The 20,631-nt window shown below is 37.5% G+C and overlaps 1 protein-coding gene across 1 annotated transcript in view; it reads right to left on the bottom strand.

The window, feature by feature from the left end:
* Positions 1–18,329, bottom strand: part of adgrl2a (adhesion G protein-coupled receptor L2a) — a 75,272-nt gene extending 56,943 nt beyond the window's left edge. The window contains exons 1-2 of the mRNA XM_037698060.1: positions 18,112–18,329; positions 1,611–1,720 (exon numbers count right to left, since the gene is read on the bottom strand). Coding sequence (XP_037553988.1) covers positions 1,611–1,720; positions 18,112–18,227 — 226 coding nt within the window. The 5' untranslated portion in view covers positions 18,228–18,329. The remainder of the gene's footprint in view (positions 1–1,610; positions 1,721–18,111) is intronic.
* Positions 18,330–20,631: the final 2,302 nt, after the last annotated feature.

The following is a 20,631-nucleotide window of genomic DNA, read 5'->3' as shown; positions in this document are numbered from 1 at the left end:
TGGGCTTGGTGGTTCTGAAATAGACTGGGAGAGCACTAAAAACTTACCAGGGCAGCTGTGATAGGATACATTCTGAGTTCTTGGTCCTATTCTGCTTGGGCATGGACCTTGAGAAGCAAAAAGATGGGGCTACATACATGCATGTTTAAAACGGCTTGTTTGAAATGAAGTGATTTCCTGATTGTGTTTAAGCTTGTTAAAACAAAATTTGTGAAGATTAAATGTCTTTAGGTGGAAGTTCAAGTTTTAACAGGCTACAGCAGTCTCGACTACTTCCTTTGTGCAAGACAGAAGCAAAAGACAATCATAACGGTGGGTGGACATGAGTGCACCTTGAGGCTAATCCTTCTATTATGGTTGGGGGTAACACAGCCAGACACAGGATCAATACTTCACTTTGTTAGATAAGGCAGGGGAAAAAACACAAAAAGCAAAAACACAAGCAGCTGGAAGTTAAAAGCATGAGCTACATGATTTGTCTTGGTCTCAAATGGCCATTCTTGCTTGCTCCATCTTTAATTACAAGTCCTCAAAACCTCAGAGAGGTTAACCTTTAAGTTGTAATGAGTTTCCACATCTAATGATGTTCACTGGTGCAGTCTGGTTCAAAACTAAGGGGAACAACTTAGACAGGTACAGTGGTAATGAGCAAAGCAGAGCAGATATACTTAATAGTAAGTGATGCATAATAAAACTGGATTTATTTATTTATTTATTTATATGCTTGAGCTTATTTTTTTTCCTTCTGCTCCCAAGTTGAAATGCATTTGTACAAAACGCTCATTTGAATTTAAAAAAAGCTACAAAAGTCGATCGTGCAATCCTCCAGCACTATTTCACTTCCACCTGATGACAATTTTGGCAATTCATCTAAATCTTCGTAATTAATCAGTCTTTAAAGGTTAAACGGGGGAATTTTCTGCACAAACTGCAAATGAACGTGGCAACTTAAAGGACAAAAGGGAATTTGAATACGAGAGGCAATCTAAGCAGTGTTTGGAAGCTGAATGGCAATGAATATTTTAGCATCAGAGGAACAGACAAAATGTTAACACTATCTCTTTAGATGAAATACTGCCTTGTTGACTTGCGCAAGGAGCTTTCAGTTCTGTTACATAATGAAACATCTGTTAACATATTTCAACACCTGTTGCATGGCTGTATATTAAACCATCAAAGTGAGCTGTGCTTTCGCCTGATGGATTACTCCGCGCAGGACTTGAGAAATGAAACTACCGCTTGCTATCACAGAAAGTCAGCGTGACTTCCTCTGCCCTCCCTCTATTCTGCTACCTCATATAACCAGGCTCGTAGATCCACTGGAAACATGGTGAGCACATCAATAATGAGGGGAGTGCAGAGGAGGACCAAAGGGTTTTACAGGTCATATTTCATGGAAAGTTCACTGCGTGACACAGATTGAAGAAGAGACAGAGGGAAAAGGGTGCTAGAAGGTACTGCAAACAAAGAGAGGCTGTGAAGAAATGGGACAGGATATGGTATAACACGAAGAGGAGACAGAGGGCAGAGAGGAAGCAAAAATATGAGGAGGGGAGGGTGGGGGGGGAAGAGAAGGGCTTTCAAGTCATGACAGAAGGGGTCATACTTACTGTAGGGCACACACTCATACTGGACCTCCAGGTACTTGTAGGTCCCTGGGCAGGGGTCAGGGAAGACATCTGAACCTGTGATCACAATGCACTGGGTCCGATTGTTGCATCTGGCAATAAAAAAGAAAAGAAACAGCAGCTGTTAAAAATTGATGCTAGCCTTCCCAAGTACATGAAAAAGTCAACCAATGCAGTGCATAAAAACTCTCGAGTGGTGTTCAGACGGGGAAATAAAGAACAGTGAATTGCAGTTTCCAGTTTTGCAAAGCGTTTTATTTTCTTAACAACAAAGTGATGGTAAACTACAGAACCTTTCACAGATACCACATCGTTTCACTTGCACATTGTTGCACAACACAGTCTTATGTTGTAGAGCAGGGTTATTCAACTAAGTTGCTCAGGATACTGCAGCCAAGAGCTCAGGGGCCGGACATCCAGCAGTTATTGTCATTTAGTAATTTTGTTTTATGGTTTAAAATCTAGTTTTATTTAAAAAGGAACCCATTGGTGGGCCAAACTGAGCTCACCCATGGGCCTGATTTGGCCCCTGGATCACCAGTTGAATAGCCCTGTTGTAGAGGTTTTCTGCACAATTCTTTTAGTTTTTATGAAGAGCCTCTGCCTCAGTGTGTTAAACACTCTGGTCAACACGCTTCGATAACATGTTAATTACCGTTTTATGTCTCATCCTAAACGTTTATCACATCAATATTTACATGTTTGTGTAATGCTAAACATTTAACTGTTTTTTTTTTTGTCTTTATAAAGTACATTTAGCAAAATGATGAAAATTATACCATAAATTACTTGAAACTTTATAGAAACACAATTTTAGAACAGAGGGATCCAAAAACTTAAGACTGTAGTAAAGCTTCACGTTTTCAATGTACTCCAGAACCCTGGGCTGAAAAAAACACGTGTAACTAAATATTCAACAAATTTAAGTCAGGTCATCTGGACAGTTTATTTTTTTGTTGAGACGTTTCATCCTTCATTCAAAGGACTTCATCAGTCCGAGGAGCCACAACAAACTCAGTCCCACAAGCAGTACACTCACATAGTGGGCCAACCAGTTTAATGGTGAAGACTGATGAAGTCCTTTGGATGAAGGACTAAATGGCTCAACAAAAAAAGAAACTGTCCAGATGACCTGACTGAACTTTGTCTGATTTTTTTTATTTTTTTTAACCTGGATTATTGAGCATGAACTTTGATGTAATTAAATAATGTTGTATTTCCAATAACAAAAAAAAAAAAAAGGTGCTAAACTGAATGTGTCACGCAGTATCTTTGCCATATGTTTTAGAAAAAAAAAAAAACGCTTGCCGTAAATAACTATAAAAAAACAACAACATAATTGCATTGAGAGAAATGTAATTGATTTATAGTTTCTTTTTTTTTTTCTTTTTTCACCAGCATTGCAAGTAACATTTGGACAGCAGACATTAAAGCTGGCCCATTGGGCTTTGAGGTCCCAGTAGTTGTGAGTTACCACAGATGAAATCATGATAATGCCATTAATACCTCGAGAAAGTCCTCTTTGCTACCTGGGGGATTTACAATTCTATGAGCAATTTGAGACATCAGATCAATAACTTTATTCTGCTGATTTAGCTTGGACCAGAGAAAATATGTGTTTCTTTTTATCACAGAGCAGTAGGCTCATTTACAATCTCATTGGGAAATGTATTTCTGATTGCATTGTGTTTTCCTGTTTTGTGGGCTGCAGAAGTAATCACTGCTCTGGCTCTAAAGGCTGTTAATATCATATTTAGGTATTTTAATGGAACAGTTGGTTGTTGTTAAGATAAAAAGCAGGGTCAGACACACTGGAGTATCTTTTGGTTGCAGGTTGAGAACAATCATATTTTGGCTGCAGTCATAACTGCTCACATGCTGTTGTGGTTTATAGCACTAAACTGTATTCAGGTACTTAAGCAAAAGTTTCCTGTATTCAAATAAAAATAGAAAAATCAAACTAATTGGCAGGTGAACCAGTGAGACATTAGTAATTATTTCCAAGCGCAAAATAAATTATCCTCACTGTACTTTATGTGTAAGACAATTAACAGAGCTCTTTCATTTTCTTTTAAAAAAACATGATTAAAATTACCTTCCTAAGTGCATTGAGTTGAACAAGCATGTTAAAACCGTGCCTTATTTCATTCCACGGACACATTTATGTTCACATCTGTGAGCAGAGAGAATCTCAAAGGAGCCTTTCACTATATTAATGACCTCCAAGTGTAATAAGACAAAAATATCAGCATTTTCTCCGTTATCATGGAAATGAGTTACTATTTAGAAATTAAAAGATGCACCTCATGCTGAGACCATAATATGCTGCTTGTTTTTGTGGCTAATATTTTATGAATCTGCAGTGCTTCCCATACATTAAATGGTCACTTTGATGACTCTGTCTGCTTTGTTCATGAATGAGCATTATCATGCAGAAGCAATATAAATTACAGTGCTTTATCTAGCACATTCCACTGAGACCAGGAAATGAATGCTTAGTTTACGTGAGGCATATGAAATGGAATAATATAAAAATATAAAATTAGTGACACTAATGAGACGTAGACCAGCCATTATTACTCAGGCAAATGTATTGAACAACAGAGAGAAGCACTAAAAAGCTCATATTTCTTTTGAAACAATGTTGACATAAGTGTTGATAGCTCTTCCTGATGTATTGCCCTAATTTTAGAGCAGTGGAACAGGGGCACCCTGATCTATGTCTGATTACCGGCTCATCTGTGAAACCTCAGGCATCTCCCGAGACCAATTGAAAAAGCCCTAATGACTCCTCCTATGCATAGTCCTGGCACACATTTTTAGAGAAAGCATGTAATTGAAATTCCTCCAATAAAACCTTCAGCATTTGGTTTGCCAGGGCACAGGTCTCACTGTGCACACTAATTAAATAAATGTAAAACGTGTTATCTCTGACTATCTTTTTGATAGTCTGAGGCTATATATTAATTAATCATCTACTCAATGAATATCAAGTCAAAGGAATTTTTTCCACGTTTCTTCAGAGTGATACATTCTATAAATGCAATAGCCCAACAAGTTAAAGCAAAAGTAAAAAGAGTACAAATTTAACTAGAGGAAGTGCATTTCCTGCGAAAATGCAGCGTGAATGGTTATTGCTGAAGAACCTGCTGAAAAACAGCTGAATTTAGCTAAAAAACAAAGCTGAAATGTAGCTGAAGTACAAGAACAAGCCTAAATTAGCTGAACAAAGCAGAAAGAACACGTTTGCTGAATTAGGTTTAAATAAGCAGAAATGAGCACCCAAATTAGGAAATTAGCTAAAAAGCAGAGAAAAAATGTAGCTGAAAAGAAAGAAATGAGTTTAAACTATCAGAAGGACATAAAAGTAGCTGAAATGAGCTCAAGTTTGGAATCAGATGAAAATGCTAAAATTACCATATAAAGAGATACAGTAAATAGTAGCTGAAATAACTGAAAGTGAAATAACTGAAAGCATCAGGAATTACCATGAAAAACTTGAATTTATCTAACAGCTAAAATTAGCTAGAAAGGTAGCTCAAAAGATAAAGTTTAAATTAGCATAAAAAGGCAGAAATAACGTTTGTCCAATTTGGCTGAAAGAAGCAAAAATGCGCACAAAAAAGTTTAAATTATCTAAAAAAAAAAAGCTTAAATTAGCACAAAAAACACCAGATGAAAAGTAGCTAAAAGGCGGACAGAAGTTGAAATTACAAGAAGGAAGTGGAGAGAGCATATTTTTGCAGACTTAGCCTGAAAAAAAGTTGAAATGGGTACAAAAAATGTGAATTCAGCTGAAAAAGCTTAAATTTGCATTAAACAGCTATATAGCTGAAATAGTAGAAAAAGCTAAAAGGCGCATAACAAGCTGAAATAAGCAGAAATAAGTTAGAAGAAGCACAAAAATGTTGTAGTTAGCAGAAAGAATCTAAAAAGATCACAAAACAGTTGGACAAAATTTTAAGTTCACGTTCAAGTAAGTTTTATTGTCATTTCACTTGGGGAGTGGTGGCGCAGAGGTTAGAGAGGTGGGCCTGTGATCCGAAGATCACCGGTTCACGCCCCGGCCCCGACAACATCAAAATTGCGGGTGGGGTAGGTGAAACACCCACACTTGCCCCCACCCTCATTCGCCCCACTCTGGGCCCATGAGCAAGGCCCTTAACCCCCACCATGTGCTCCCCAAACAGGTCTCTCTTGAAAATGAGTTCTCGTGGCTCAATGAGACTACCTGTATAAATAAAGGCTAAATGAAAAAATAAAAAGTTTCATCACATGTGGCATGAGTTGGAACAAAACTGTATACACAGGGTCCCAGTTTATTATTATTATTATTATTTTCTAATCAAAGACAGCTGGAAAACAGCTGAAATTAACTGAAAATAGCTGGGATAAAGTTTAAATTTGCACAAGGAAGCTGAAAGACATTGAACTGAAACAAAATGTGAAAGGCAAAATATAAGGTTGTAAACAGATCTATATATTTGAAGGATGTAAAATAAGCTCATTTCACTTTCTATGCGGAAAAAAAAATGCAGAAAAGGCTAAATATTTCAAAAAGCTAAAGTTGCACCAATACCAAAAGTCATAGCAGGATTGTTCTGAAAGAGCTGAACATTTTGATTTATGATTTGTTGAAATGGCTTGAAACCTGCGGGACGAGGATCATGCCGAAAAATGTAAGGAACAAAAATAGATTTAGCAAAAAAGACACTGTCCAGATGAATTTACTGAACATTATTTGATTTTTTTACCTGGATTATTGAGCATGAATCTTGATGTATTCTTAGGAAATATAGTTCTTTAAACATTTTTAAGACAAAACAATTGTCAGAATTTAAGTTAAACTAAACGTACATGACAGAGCTTAGTTTTACTATGATTGATCCCCCTCCCCCACCACCACCACACACGCACACCACCCCCTGCCAGTTAATCACACTGAAGTATTCCAAATGTAATCCCATCACATCTCTGACCTTTTGGGAGAGGCAGACATCAGTACAATTAGAATGTCGTAGAAAACGCTGCATGGATTTGATGCAAATCTCTTTTAAAAATGAGCACTCCCAGCTGACAGTGGTAAGGGGTGGAATAGTATGCCAACGAGGTAGAACTGATGGCACTCCTGATACCATGTATCTACATGCAGTTTAACCTTTTTCACTGCCGTCATAAACCATGTCAGTGGAATAATTTGACATGAAGATAATGTTGAACAATACATAGTCATAAATGACAAATTTGTGACTTTTTTTTTCTTATACTAGGCATGGGAATAGGTATTTGTAAGTTGTGAAGTGTGCTTAATTCCTCATTAAACTGTATTTCTATTACAGTACATTCCATTTTGAACAGCTGATAAACACAGGCATATTTTTAAGCTGGTACAGTACTCATTTTACTGTGTTCTCTTTTTATTTTCAATTGTAACAGCATCACCGGGGCTAATATGGAAAAATGTGGAAAGTTGTTTCAACATTTAATAGACTGATGGGATTCAGTTGCAGATATGATGCTTCTTATAATAAAGACCATTTGAAAGATTCACATTACCCCAGCTGGTCTAAAATACTTTGCAATTTGTGTTTTGCAATTCCTCATTACAGATAAGTGAACAACTAATAGTGCAACAATGAATATTTGAACATATATACAGTAAAAACATTGTGAATCAACAAGAGTCAAACACCTGAAAAATATTCCAAGGTGCCCCCGCCCCCCAATGTTTGGGTGTTTACATGGCTGAGGCAGGACTTGTGACCTATACCGAAACGGGCCAGTTCAACTTCAACGTCAACATTCATGTTCATGTCTGATGTCTGATATATTTATACCGTCTAAGGTTAGACTAGTATAAAAAGAGACCATCTATAAGGATCTAGGGCTGGACAATAATTCAATACTGTTATATCAAAATATATTTTATTCAGTAACTGTGATATGTGTTTTAAGCACATTTTCCATATTTCAATATACATTACACTATGATTACAGCATTTCACTGACACATTTGTTTTTCTGTTTGGGTTGAAACGGCCATTTCAACCCAAACAGAAAAAGGCACAACACAATTGCGTAAATGTGTGGTGATGTACACCACACACACAATTCAATGCCAGAAGGAGTCAGCGGTAGCAGGCTAGGCTAGGCTAGGCTAGGCTAAGCTCCAACCCACAATAAGTTTTTGCTTCAAAATGAGTGCCCATGGGGCCGAGATGGGGTAGAGGCAGGGCAGCCGACTCGGGACCTGAAAGTCCCAGGTTCAATCCCCAGTCATTGAACATCTCGTGGTGTCTTTGAGCAGCACACCCTATCCCCAATTGCTCCCCGGGCACCTTCAATAGCTGCCCTGCACCACCTGGGGGTGGATGGGTTAAATGCAGAGAGCCAATTTGGCCATTGTATGGGAACATACAATGACAGCAACACATAACACATTATTATTATTATTATTATTATTATTATTATGACCGTCAGAATGTGACTGAACAAGTTTTCACAAGCGAAAAGAAAGCAGACAACATAACTGATAAGAGAGAAAAGACTAATCCAGCGGTGTGGAAATGGTTTGGCAATCTAAGATCCAATAAACTGCAGGTTTCAGTGTGCTGCAAAATGTGCTAGATAAGATCTAAGATATACACTAAGATTAACGCTAAATGAACGCTAAGCTAAATGATACACTAAAGAAATCCAAATTATATGCTAATGTAAAATAATATGGTATGTTAAACAGCGGCCCGAACATGAGTCTGTAGTGAGTAGATGGGTATGAATGAAGACGGCAGCATGAGATAAGTACTTTGAATGCACATTGTGACTTGGCACTATTTCATTTTATCTACTCAAAAGAAACTTGTATTACGTTTCTTACATGACTTGCCCATTAACAGTTAAATGCAAGATTGTTTTGCAGCAAATTTAAATTTCTGTCCCTCAGAACTCAGTTTTTCTAAAGAGTCCAATACAATTTACAATATAATAATAAAAAAAAAGAGTTGGAGCAGAGAAAACAATTTCTGTGTAACTGGAGATGAGAAGCAAGATGAGTGAGCGAAGCACATTACACAAAAAGGCACAATCTACTTCCTGGCGCTCCCAGTTTGAATTTCAATCAAATTAGCGTCTCTTAAACTCAAAGTGACCCGTCTAGCCCCATTTCATCTGAAATGCTGATGAGGTTCATGGCACAATTATCAAGGCAGACATCTCTCTCAAGAGGCAAGCCTGTTGATAGCAGACAGGCCATTGAAAAATTAAATCATTTCCAGGGCCACTGAATGGCAGCAAGAGAAACAACCTGATGTGAACAGGGCACAGAGAGCACGCACACACACACACACACACAATGCACACATCTTTTAGGTATAATATTCACCTTCAGTATAAGTGTACTTGTACATTTTAAGCAGGGTGGCCCAATAATTTTTCAGGAAATGGGTCATTAGAAATTAACCATTAGCATCCTGTTTTTATCTTGAGCTCTGACTCAACATCCGGACAAGACATCCCTGACACATATAATTACTGTCATATGTTTGCGTTCATGCTATATTTATAGGAACTGCCAATACTGCTCAATGGAAGTATCGCAGGCTCTTAAATAGCCAGGACTAAAGCTGTTTGACTTGCATCCGTCCACCTCTCCTATTGATTTTTATACCAGACGAGGTATATCGTCATGCCGCTGAAGTCAATGGAAATGTTATTGTGACAGTCTGCTGGTCGAAAAGTGACCTTTACAAGACGAAAGAATGCAACGCTAAACAACCCACGCGTAAAGAAAATGTCATACAGGAAAGGCAATGACAATAACCTGAGGGGGGCAAGTCAAACAATTTAATAATTTTAACTCCAAAATGTCTGCTCACTCTCACTGTTGGATTGACTTTACATCATTTAAACTTAAACTTAAAATAATAATAATAATAATACCTTGCACATTACATATACAGTTCTTTTCATGGATCATTTTGTACAATAATTTTCATTGATCACAGACGAACTGATGGACTGAACTGAGATGCCATCAACGTTCATGCTCAATAATCCAGGTAAAAAAAAAAAAAAAAAATCCAACAAAGATCAGTCAGGTCACCTGCACAGTTTCTTTTTTTGTTGAGACATTTCATCCTTCATCCAAAGGACTTCATCAGTCCGGGGAGCCATAGGAGGATTAATGAACATGAACTTTGATGTTTTGAACCACTTTGACTATGGCTGCTTCAGAGGAGACGGGGGACAGGGCGAGCCCCAGAAACCATCTTATCACCAGCAAACTGGTTGGTCCACTATGTGGGTTTGCTACTTGTGGGACTTAGCTTGTTGTGGCTTTTCAGACTGATGAAGTCCTTTGGATGAAGGACGAAACGTCTGAACAAAAAAAGAAACCATCCAGATGACCTGACTGAACTTTGTTGAACTGAGATGAATTTAATGCTGAATAAAAATAAATTATGTATCAATGCACAGTACATTAATATGCCATACAAATCTGAATTTAAGGTGTTTAAGGTGTACCCATTAGTATTATTGTAAAATAAGAGGAAGTCATGTTATTAAAAATTCAAAATGTTTTACACAAAACTAATGCTCGAGAGCTAATTTATTTGCAAAACGTTTTCTTGCAAACATAGGTGTTAAGTGGATTTCCAGCAATTAACAATACTTAACATCTATTCATTGAGTAGTTGCGCGTTGTGTGAACTTTTGCATATCCCTCAGAAACATCCAAACTCAATCTGGCTCTTGATAAAATCTTAATCTGCTGTGCTTTAAATAAACACTAACAGTGTGTGTACAGAGACAAAGTACAAGGCAGAGTGCTGTCAGGCGGCAAGAATGGAGCTCCTTGGAGAGCCTTGCAAGCAGTACTGTCACTGATATAAATAGTGTAAGTAACATTCTTCCGTCTCCAAACCCACCTTATATTTATTGATGTTAACTCAGAAAACAGAGCTGAGGACATACTGTTATCACTTTTTTGCACTATAAATCGGCTTTAGCCCTTTTTTTTTAATTAACTTAATATTTGGTAACAACTGATATATTTAAAGTCTTCATAATGTGCCACCAAAAACGTAACAATTCAAACACCCTGTGTTGTTTTGGAGCAGTATTTTTCTAGTAATTGATAATGATTATCCACTCAGTTTAACTATATAATCTCAATAATGACTTTAATCTTCCCTTTTCGAGAGCCATCTGCATTGATTATTTTAGTCAATGATACACCCCTTGAAAAGTCATGATCCACACAGGAACCAACCATGTTATGTTACAGCAGTCAATGTCCCTGTTATTGAATACTTACAATGAAGCTTATTAGTCTAAGAAAAATCAATAAGTGTAAGCCACTTTTCATATTGTATATCTTATTATGTCCTTCTTTGTAAAAAAATCATTAATCAAGGCATATTGGTGTCATCTTCCTAGATCCTACAGCAATACAGACATGTGGCTGAATTTGAATTAATCATAAGTGAGGAACAAATGATTTGCGCAGAAAACCGAACGTGTCGCAAATAATACATTTTAAATGTGATTTTAATCTACTGGATGTTAGCTGGGTGCTGCGAAATGTGTTTGGGATAATTAGCATTTAAAAAGAAGAGAAAATGTTATCACTACAAATTAAAATTGCTCAAAGAAAAAAAAAATCATGCACACACACAAAAAGAAAATCACACCAGTGAATATTATTATCAATGAATTAATTATTTCAAACTGTACTAGCATGCAGTTTAACATCTGCAGGGGAGAGGTGTCCACATGAAAAATTCCTGTACAGATTATCACCCACTTGAGTCAACTAATTGCTTGCAGCTGAATGTTCTAATTGAGCCACAACAGTCCTAAGGCTATTTTCATAAAATCATTGTGCTCATGAATATAATATTGCCAGGCAGATATAAAAACAAGTTGGAGTGCCAACAGGATCCATCAAACTCAGCAAAGCCTCAATCCAATTCTCCACACTACAGGGCCACATCAATTTTAGATGTTTAAAAGTGAACCCAGATTTCCACACAAGAGCTAACTAATGTAATGTTCCCTGCACATCTAAATTAGGAAACCATAGTAATAGTGTGGTACCAAATATTTTTGGCTCTTCAATCCCTGATTGATGTAGGCTGCACTGAAAGGAAATACTTTTTTTTATTACTGTGAAATATAACAATTTTGGCTGGGTTACATACAAAATAAGCCAGGACACAGTCGAGTTTTGACTTGTGGCGATATGAGGGGCTCAGACCTCATAGCAAGCAAGCACGGCATCCCAAAATGCTAAATGAAAAAAAAAATAATAATCTAAAAATAATTATATTTAAGCAACATCAAAGTTCATGCTCAATAACCCAGGTAAAAAAATCCTACAAAGTTCAGTCAGGTCATCTGGACTTTTTTTTTTATATGTTTTTTCCTTCATCCAAAGGACTTAATCAGTCCAATGAGCCACAACAAACTCAGTCCCACAAGCAGCACACTCACATAGTGGACCAACCAGTTTGCTGGTGATAAGATGTTTTTTTGGGGCCCGCCCTCTACCCCATCGACTGCTCTGAGGCAGCCATAGCCAAAGTGGTTCAAAACATCAAAGTCCATGCACAATAATCCAGGTAGAAAATCCAACAAAGTTCAGTCAGGTCATCTGGATGGTTTATATATTTTTTGTTGATAAGATTCATCCTTCATCCAAAGAGCTTAATTAGTCTGAAGCCCCCAGTATACTTCCACGTACGTACGTACACGCAGAGGTACGCGTGTACGTCCACAGGGCATGTCCGCGCAAAGCTCAATTTTTACGACCGCGTACGCAATGTTGCACAATAAACTGCCAGGCGATGGACTGTTTTGTTTGTGACACTAATGTATTAAATTCCCCTTCTTCATCCCTGACCTGGCCTTTTATTTGTTTGTTTTTTTGCCAAAAGGTAAGCGATCTCTTCCTCCTCCGTTGATGCCATGACTGAAATGGTGAGAAATGAAGGAATTTGTCACGAGCAAATTAAAATCAGGTTTAGCGTGGCTGCAGGAGGGTCTGGAGATTTCCTGGTGGGCTGCTCTGATGTGTGGGTTGCATGGCCAGTGCTCCCTGTTTTTTTTTTTTAAGAACTTTTTATTAACAACATATAAACACAGAACACCGCTGCGGCTGGAGCTGCCAACTCTCTTTTTTTTAGACCTGTCAATCAACTCAGTAGGCGTGTCAGCAATTGACCAATCGGCGACCTCAATTTGTCCCGAAGGTAAACGTCCCTTGTCTGCGGAGCTGCTCTGCAGCCGCTCACGGTGGACGCTCGAGCATGAAGTCTCAACCCTCTGCGGACAGTGCGCACAGTTTCTGCGCTGCTGACAAGACGCAGGAGAATACTGGAGCCTTGAGGATCCACAACAAACTCCGTCCCACAAGCAGCACACTCACATAGTGGACCAGAAAGACTTCTGTTGACCTGACTAACTTTGTTGGATTTTTTTTACCTGGTTTATTGATTATTTATTTTCTTGTTTATTAACCTTCATTTAACCAGGCAAATGACATATCTCTTTTGTAAGGGAGAACTGGGCCTGAAGGCAGCCTAGCATACATATTTTTGATCTGTGGGAGGAAACGGGAGTACCCGGAGAAAACCCACGCAAGCACGAGAAGAACATGCAAACTCCACACAGGAAGACCCCAGGTCCAATCGGGGATTGAACACAGGACCTTCTTGCTGTGAGGCAACAGTGCTAACCACTGAGCCATCATGCTGCCAAATCATCAGTTTATGAGCATGAACTTTGATGTTTTGAACCACTTTAGCAATGGCTGCCACAGAAATTAAAAGAGTCAACGTGGGAGAAGGTGGGCCCCAGAAATCACCAGCAAACTGGTTGGTCCACTATGTAAGTGTGTTGCTTATGGAACTGAGTTTGTAATGGCTCCTCGGACTGATGAAATCCTTTGGAAGAAGGACAAAACTTCTCAAAAAAAAAAAAAAAAAAAAAGAAACCATACAGATAACCTGACTGAACTTTGTTATATTTAAGCAAATTATTGCATTGCTAAATTCCAAATCAGTTCTATATGCATAATTAGACATTTAGTCAAAATGCCATTGAACTAAATTTCATAATAGCTGACCTATTTTGCTTTACTTGAAATAAAATAAATGCTTTTCATGTTTTTTTAAGAATAAGTTAACAATGTGGTCTCACATTTCTATGGAAATATCTCTCATGAACTTGTACACTCAAAAACAAAACAAACAAAAACAATAATATGGCACGTCCTGTAAGTTTATAGCCCTTTTTGCACATTGATTGCACATTATCTGGTGTTAAGAAAAGGCTTCCTCGTGAAGTTGCTGTTTTTCTTTTGTAATTCACACATGCCAAACCACAGTGGCTTCATGCCATGCCGGCGTGCATTGAAACACAGAAAGGCGGCGTCACAAAATCAGCTGGGTGACAACAGCGATGTTGGTTGGAGTGCGTGTTGCACGCATCACCACCCACTTCACACATACAAGCAAATTCAACTCTGTGACTACCTCCTTGCAGTTGTACACACGGTGGATCAACTTTGACCTTGTTATGCCGCCTCTGTAGTTTCACACGTAGCTCCACAGCACAATGAAGGCGTATTAGACCTGGCGTCAGAGGTGATGTGTGAAAAATGCTCATGCCAATCACTTTTTTCGTTATCTTTTGCAGTCATTGTGTTAATTTATTTATCTTTTCCTGCAGTAACAGGAAAAAAAAATCTTTCACACAGATACCTGTGAGACACATCACTTTTTTTCTATGCAATTTGTTTTGCTGTAAGTAAAACAGCCTCACACTCGCTTTAGTCTATGTATACGAAGCATGAAGCAAAGTCTTCTACAGGCTTTGGTGCAGGGAGTTATGAGGAGACTGTTTAGGAGTCAGTCTTTGAGATTCAGTGTTCAGTTTTTGCATGAACAAGGCAGAGGGCAGCGTAATACACTGGGTCAAAAGCAGTGAGCAAATAAAATGCAGTCTTTAAAGACAGACATTGTGAGTCAGCTATCTGACTTCATCAAATAGGACTTGACAATAAACCCCCTGAATACAAGAGCCCTACTCTTTTATTTCATTCTTTTTTTTTTATTTCCCAAGGCGACTTGCCAGAGTTGCTGACTGTCTTATACCAGCCAATATCTGTGTCTGTGGCAGTCATATGTCATTCCATCATGTGCACTTTGGCTCCAGTGGCATCCCAGTGTGACAACTGGTCCCATGTATTAAGTCTCGTGTAGTATATGTTGTTCCTGCTGGAAGCCTACCGTGCCTAAATGAGTATGTGTAAGTCCAAGCTAATACGGTGACCAAGTTACACTGGATCATACTTTTCTGCAAGTGAGAAAACATGTTTTAAGTGTTAGGAATCAAGAAAAAGAAGTCTCCTGGTAACGATACTCGTGATGTTTAAAAAAAGTTGTGTATATGGTAGGAATTGTTGAAGAATTTTATAACACTCTAAAACAGGGCTATTCAACTAGTGGCCCATGGGCTGGAAATGGCCAGCAGATGAATTCAGTTCGCCCCACTTCATTAAAAATAACAATAATAATAATTTATTTTATTTCTATTTGGGGTGGGGGTGGGGGGGTTCTGGGATTGGGTTTTGGATTATATTTATTGCATTTATGATTCAATGCAATAAAACAAACACATTTAAAAGGTCATTGTATTCCAAGTATTACAAGATCATTGTAATACTTAGTTTATTTACATAAAGACTAACTGCTGGATGCCTGGCCCCTGAGCTGCTCACATTCAGAAAATGTGCAAAAATGTACTTAATAGCTTTCTTACTGCGTGCTGTAGCTAATAATATTATTCTTTCACTTTATTTTCATTTAATAGCTGGTATTCTTTCTGTTATTGTAGAAGAGAAAAAATAATGAAATGATTTTAATTTGTAAATTAAAGTATGTTTAAAGCTGTGACACACACACACAAACAAGCGTTAAGCATTTTTGCTAGAGAGTCATTCCAAAGTATAACGATGCTTTCCAATCACTTTGTAAAAGGACTGATAATATATATATATGTATATAATATTACTAATAATGCTTTTTAACAAGAAAAAAAAGAGAACAATTAAATAGAAACTAATGCACATTTATGTCATGAAACCACAATGAAATCCTGATCAGCTGCTTTTGTAAAGTTGCCTCTGTCAGGGTGTGGGGCAGAGGAGGCATCATTCTATAATCCCATCAACAGGAAGCATCACAAAGCCAACACAGAAACGAACTATGCCTAAATTTACAAAATGCCAAAAAAAGAAAAAAGACTTGAAGTCGAGCTTGCAGAGCAACACTATAAAAATATCTCGTTTTGAATCATATTTTTAACCTTTACTTGAATCAAGCGAGACATTTGCTCTTTTAATTTGAAATGTTGTGTTAGGAAAACATTAATATTAAGGAATTTATATGTATTCAGTAAGTTTGTCATGATAACAGATTTTGCTGGGCGATTAATTGTCTCAGAAATTATTGCAATTAGGGGTTGAACGAGTATATATTTTTTAAACTCGACATTAACATAATAAAACCCGAGTAGAACTCGAGTATTTGATGACGTCATAGATCTCAAGATACAAAAATAAATACATAAATAAAACCGCAATAACAGGTTATTATTTACAAAAAAAAGACCAACAAAACATTGGGAGCGTATATTATGCTCCTACCATTTATCATACTGCAAATAAGTCATAGGAAAAACTAAACTATTAGTTATTATTATTAAGCTACAAACGTGAAGAAACGTGCAGCACGTCAGAAACGAAACTTAAAACAGTGGATGGGCGGTGGATTGGACCCGGTGTTACACCATACTCTGTGACCTGCAACAGTGCAACACCGCCCCCTACGGTCATACGGTGGTCACATAATATGACGTCACTACGGTTACTCGACATTACATTTTTAACCTCGATAGATGTCCTAGCAATCGATGTGTAGATTACTCGAGTACTCTGTTAATGCCCTAATTGCAATAAACAATAATATTGTTTGAAATTTGACAATAATTAGTAATTATTGTCAAATTTAAGAAGAAATGTTGGTTAATTTGTTGAGTGTAGTACATTTTTTTTGACCACCAGATAGCAATATAAGACTGTTTGAACCGAAGAATGGATAGTGAGGGAGCGAGCAGCGTGTTTCGTTAAGAAAAATGGGAGGCCCCTTGCTTCTTTAAATAAAAGCTTTTAATAAAAAAGTCAGTAAACAAGTTCTCAGCTTCTTTTTGCAAAGAAAAAAATACTTTTTACATGAAGGCATGGGTTTCAACCGTAAACATTGGAGCTTCGATAAGACAGAGCTTTTTTCCAAAGGTCGCTTGTTAGTTTAGCTTGTAGCTTAGCTTCTCAGCTTAGCAGCTTTTAACGATCCAAAAACAGGATTTTGGGTGGTAAAAAAGGATTTTAAAGAGAAAAGAGAAAGGGAGGGGTCAGTGAAGAGCACCGGAGTTGAGCCTTTTGTCATCCAGAGTCTTCAGTAGAAAGAGAGAGACACGAATAAACCATAAAGCCGGTAAATGAAAATGAAGCCGATAATTCTCATTTATCATGCAATTAATTGATTTATTGTTTATTGCAACAAGCTTAGTATTCAGTGCTTTGTATGATGTAGTCATGCTTGTGCACCTTTGTATTTCTTTTAGATTTGTTTAGCCACTCTAAGTTATGCCCAAAGTACACACAGAAACACAATATAATGATCTGCTAAAGCTTAATGGTACTAAGACATAATAAAGCGAACACATACAGACTAAAGTAAGCATACTTAATCGAGATTGCACAGTCGTAGGTTAACTCTGAAACAAGCAGGAATTACAATAGACAGAAAATTACCTCCTGCAAGCCAGATCGGATCTGCACTTTGTCAGTCCTGTCACATGAATTTAGCTCTTTGTTTAGGTGAATGAAAAGTTAATGTGCTATGTGGTTATTTTGATTCGGTCTCTACTCCGACACTGGGGGTTATTTCTGCACGGTTTAACTCTGGATGTTTTCTTTTTTCAATAAACTCCCCCTGCACTGTTTCTTCACCTTTCAGCTCGCTAATGAAGTTTCTAATTCACTTTGGTTGGGGTTCAGGTGGCTCATTATTGGCGTTAACATTATTGTCATGTGGGCTATTGATGCTGAAAGGCAGCTATTGCCTTTTTGTTCCTCAACCCTCACACTTACATTCAGGCCTCCTGCTTTTACTGAAGTAAATCACTTCAAGGTAGCCATGCTATTCAGTTTTGTGGAACATTTTACTACAAATAAAAATCATTTAAAAACAGGAAAATGTGTCAACCGAGGCAGATAGACAAATTGAAGTAGTTTGCAGTAGGCTGGAGCTCAGGAACCATCACTGTGCCCTTTCAATAACTTTCTAAATGCCCTGAAACAGACACTTCAGTTTGGAGCAATCGTTCTGACGCTGCACAGACGTGTCTGCCCTTTTACCTTTGTGACATGATCTTGTAGGCATCTGGAAGATAGCAGTTGATGTTCTCCATCTGGAAGGGGTCAGCATCGCAAATCTTGTCGTCCGTTCGGCCGTAGTTGGCACTTTCGATCATTATGACATCACTTCCTGGACACCGAAGATCAATGGGGTAGCCTTCACAAGACAGCTCTCTCCGCACTAAGCCAAACGGCAGGACAGCCCGACTAAACCCTGAGGGAGAGGAGAGGAAGAACGAGCTCTGTCAGTGCAAATTGAAAGGAGATGTGGAACAAGATGTGATGAAAAGGCAGACAACGCAAGACTGCAGAGCTGGATGTACATCCTTTTTGAATTGTTTTTCCAAATAAATAATCTTCAATATAAAACATGGATTGATATAAACAGTAAAACTGTCTATGAATACTAGTCCAAGATATATCAGTGTACTGAGTGAACATTTCCAATATCATCCTCAGTAGAGAACTAATAGTGTTAATATGTCATCCTCCAGCACTAACTGGCTCTGAAAAAAAATCAATATTTGTCATTAAAGTCTAGTTTGTCGGTCTAAATGTCTGGAGCTTTGTACCACCTTGCAACCATCAATATAAGCACAATGACACAGCTGACAGAAAATGAAACAAAACCTAAACCATGGGTCTGCAACCTTTACAATCAAAAGAGCCATTTGTGCCTTCGTTCACCAAATTAAACGTGTCCAGAGCTGCAACAACCTGCTACAACTGTGATTATCAAGTGGTGGCCCATGGGCCGCTTTAGGTTTGTTGGAGGAGGTTTTTGTGTCCAGAAGTGGTCACATATTATAAAGCCACAAATATCTAATGATTTTTAACATTTATTAATATTTTTACAATTTAAAACAAAATAAAAAAACAGATTCTTGTAAAAAAGGAAAATATATATTTTTAACCAATTATTAAAAAGAAAAACTATGAATTATGCAGACTTGTGATTTTTTTTATTTTTTTTTTTGTGGAAAAAAATAACAAAGTATAGACATAAAGCATAAAGTTAAAGTGAGTATGATTCACTTCTTGTATTAGACTTGTGATTTTTTTTTTTTTTTGTGGAAAAAATAAAGTATAGACATAAAGCTTAAAGTTAAAGTGAGTATGATTCACTTCTTGTATTAGTTCTAGTATTCCCATATTTGCAAAAAAAATGACCAAAAAAATACACAAAACTGAAATATGAAAACTGCTGATACTAGCCGTTTTGTTGTTGGTATAACAACCAATAAAGTCCTGATGCATGCTCAACAATCCAGGTAGAAAAATCTTACAAGGTTATGTCAGGTCATCTGGACAGATTCTTAAAGACCTGATTTATCTTTGTAAGAATAACCAATAAAATTCAGTTTTATGTTAGTCTTGGTCAAAGCTTGAAAGAGCTTGATGGACCAAAGAGCTGCATGTGGCTCCAGAGCTGCAGGTTGCAGACCTCTAAAAAATTATCTGTGCCATAATTGTTACAAATAAATCATTGTGACTCTTAAATTTAATAATTTGCTTTATTTCAGTAAATCTCACTGTCTATCAATGTGTGTTTATCACTAGAGTTCCAGTTTTTTTCAATGCCAAGTTGTTGTAGCAAACGAATAAAACAACAAGCATGACGACATAAGTGTAATTTAATCTGGTCAGCACAGCTGATAAATGGCGAGTGGACTACTGGGAGGAAAGAAAAAAGAAAGGGTTTGTGTGTGTATATGTGTAAGGAAGGATGAGGAAAAGGGGATGGGAAAAATAAAACAGAAGTCAATATGGTGGCTCTGCAAATATGAACAATGCCAAAAGCCATTTTTAAAGTAAACTTTGCAGATAAATTTTATAAATGTGGGTGTTTTACCATAGGAGCATATTTGAGCAGTAACGTGAGATATTAAAGACAGGGGGCAGAGAACTTATTAAGACTGCAAGTTGACTTCATTGACTAATAGGTGCAGTTTCACAGCATCCAGTGGTGACTCGGTCACCTCTTTGAGGCCTTAAATAACAACGTGCCTACTCACAACGTGTTTGACGGCCGTGTTCTTTCCAACGTCTCTGTCTCCCTAATGAGGCTCAGTTCACAGTCACAGAGGAAAATAAAGAACACTCTTACTACTTTTCACGCACTAATTTGTTTGGCTTCAAAACAAGTTAAAGTGATTTCCATGTGCAGTTTGTGATCACAACAGACTTTATGTTTCCTTTCCTGCGTCTGTGGCAGCAGTTTACTTTTAGCCACTTGCTAAATCGGTCAAGAAGGGGTGAATTTATCTTACCCCTATTGAATGGTTCATCAGCTAACCACCAGTACAATTATCTTTGTCTGATTAAATGCTAAGCAACTGTGGCAGTGGATTAGAGGTCTTTATTGCACTTCATGCTAGGGGATGCTGTTGTGATAGCTTACAAAAGAAGATAAATGTCAGGTTGTATTGCCTGCTGCTTCGTTTGTGTACCACTTAAGTAAAAGACCAACTTCTAATGTAATCAGTGTACAGATCTCATTAACAATAAAGAAAAAAATAA

The sequence above is a fragment of the Nematolebias whitei genome, chromosome 3, assembly GCF_014905685.2.
Source record: "Nematolebias whitei isolate Nwh7 chromosome 3, NemWhi1, whole genome shotgun sequence".
NCBI classification, from domain to species: Eukaryota; Metazoa; Chordata; class Actinopteri; order Cyprinodontiformes; family Rivulidae; genus Nematolebias; species Nematolebias whitei.
This window is presented reverse-complemented; position numbering and strand designations above follow the sequence as displayed.